A 1,486-nucleotide genomic window follows, 5' to 3' on the forward strand; every position below is an offset into this window, starting at 1 on the left:
AATAACGGTAAATTGCAAATATATCGAAAAGTTTTCCAAAAAAAAAAAAAAAAATATGACATCTATAGAACATTTTTTCTGTAAACCAATGTTATTATAAAAAAAACGGGGTGCCTTTTTAAGTAATTCGGCAGAATTTTCTTCGAAATTTTCATTCCTAAAAAATAACAATTTATTTGCCATATCCACCTATTTAGAACCTCGCTATAAGCACACATTTTTTAAACCAGTCACATAAGAAAAGATTAAAAATGAATTACAAAAATTAAAATCGAAAAACGCTGATGATGTTAAATTCTGAAACAACCGGAAGAATGAGAATGAAGAATTCTTTGGAAAACAACGGTATTTAAACAATGATGATTCCGACATTTGCAGCTCGATGCATTCTCAAAAAGGAATTATGGCCGCGCAAAATATAACTCTCGCCTACAAAACAAATAAAACGTTAGCTAGTATCTACACAAAAACAAAAAGCACACTAGACATACATCAACAAAAACAACGTTATTTTGTATGAAAAATGAGCAGGAAGTAATGTTACTCATACGCCATGTACATCTGAGAAACACTCTTCTCTGCTCATATATCATACAGGAAATCTTTGTGCATTTTCATTTGACCACTCATTCCTTCTTTATTTATTTATTCATCGATTTTGTTCATTAGTAGCTTGAATTTTCACATAAGATAAAAAATTAAAAAATATATATATAAGTTTTTTATTTTTCCCTTGTAAAGTTTGAATTTTTTTCATTTTTCACCAAAAAAAAATCTAGAATGATTAATTAATTTCTCAGAAACAATCAGGCCTATCGAAAAGTGATGTGTATACGGTGTATTGAGAATTTCATTAGCTTTCATAATATAAATCATGATATAAGGAACCACTACTATTTTTTAAGCTGAATGACGGTAAATTGCAAATATCTTGAAAAGTTATCCATAGAAAAAAATTTACTTGATTTTCGGAATCACTGAGCAATTCTACATAGGAATTGGATAGTGGCATCTGGTGAACAAAAACAAATACAAATCTGTGATCCAGTGCACAACTATATTCCAACAAGTACATGAACGCTCCTCAAAAAAGGGCCATGGTCAAGTTAAGTTTTATGAATATTTTCATTTTTTCCAAAATTAAGTATGTATGTATATACAAACATGCATTACGTAGCAAGTATACATATTTTTGCATCAGAAGAAATAAAAGAAAATTAAAGACCAAATCAACACTCTTTATTCACGGTGATAATTTCGATGGCGCAGGGATCAGCTTGAAGATTGCGAATACACTCACTTTCCGTATCGATTTCACTCTCGCTGACACCTTCAGACGGTATACATTCTACACACTCACCCTCTCCTTCTTCTTCTTCAGCCTTTCCCACAAACAGAATACTTCGCTGAAGTGTCAACTCAGTTGGCGCAGTACTCAGCGAACAGACAGACACCTCAGAATCGGATAATGGTAATGGCACTGGTT

General features: G+C 31.8%; 1 protein-coding gene across 1 annotated transcript in view; it reads right to left on the reverse strand.

Annotated features, from left to right (window-relative positions):
* Positions 1–1,109: 1,109 nt before the first annotated feature.
* Positions 1,110–1,486, reverse strand: part of LOC118741782 (phosphatidylinositol 4-phosphate 5-kinase 6) — a 1,372-nt gene continuing 995 nt past the window's right edge. Inside the window, 1 exon segment of the mRNA XM_036473754.1 lies at positions 1,110–1,454. Coding sequence (XP_036329647.1) covers positions 1,230–1,454 — 225 coding nt within the window. The 3' untranslated portion in view covers positions 1,110–1,229.

This window comes from Rhagoletis pomonella, unplaced genomic scaffold (genome assembly GCF_013731165.1).
Source record: "Rhagoletis pomonella isolate Grant_MI unplaced genomic scaffold, Rhpom_1.0 Rhpom_scaffold_00006, whole genome shotgun sequence".
In the NCBI taxonomy this organism is placed as follows: Eukaryota; Metazoa; Arthropoda; class Insecta; order Diptera; family Tephritidae; genus Rhagoletis; species Rhagoletis pomonella.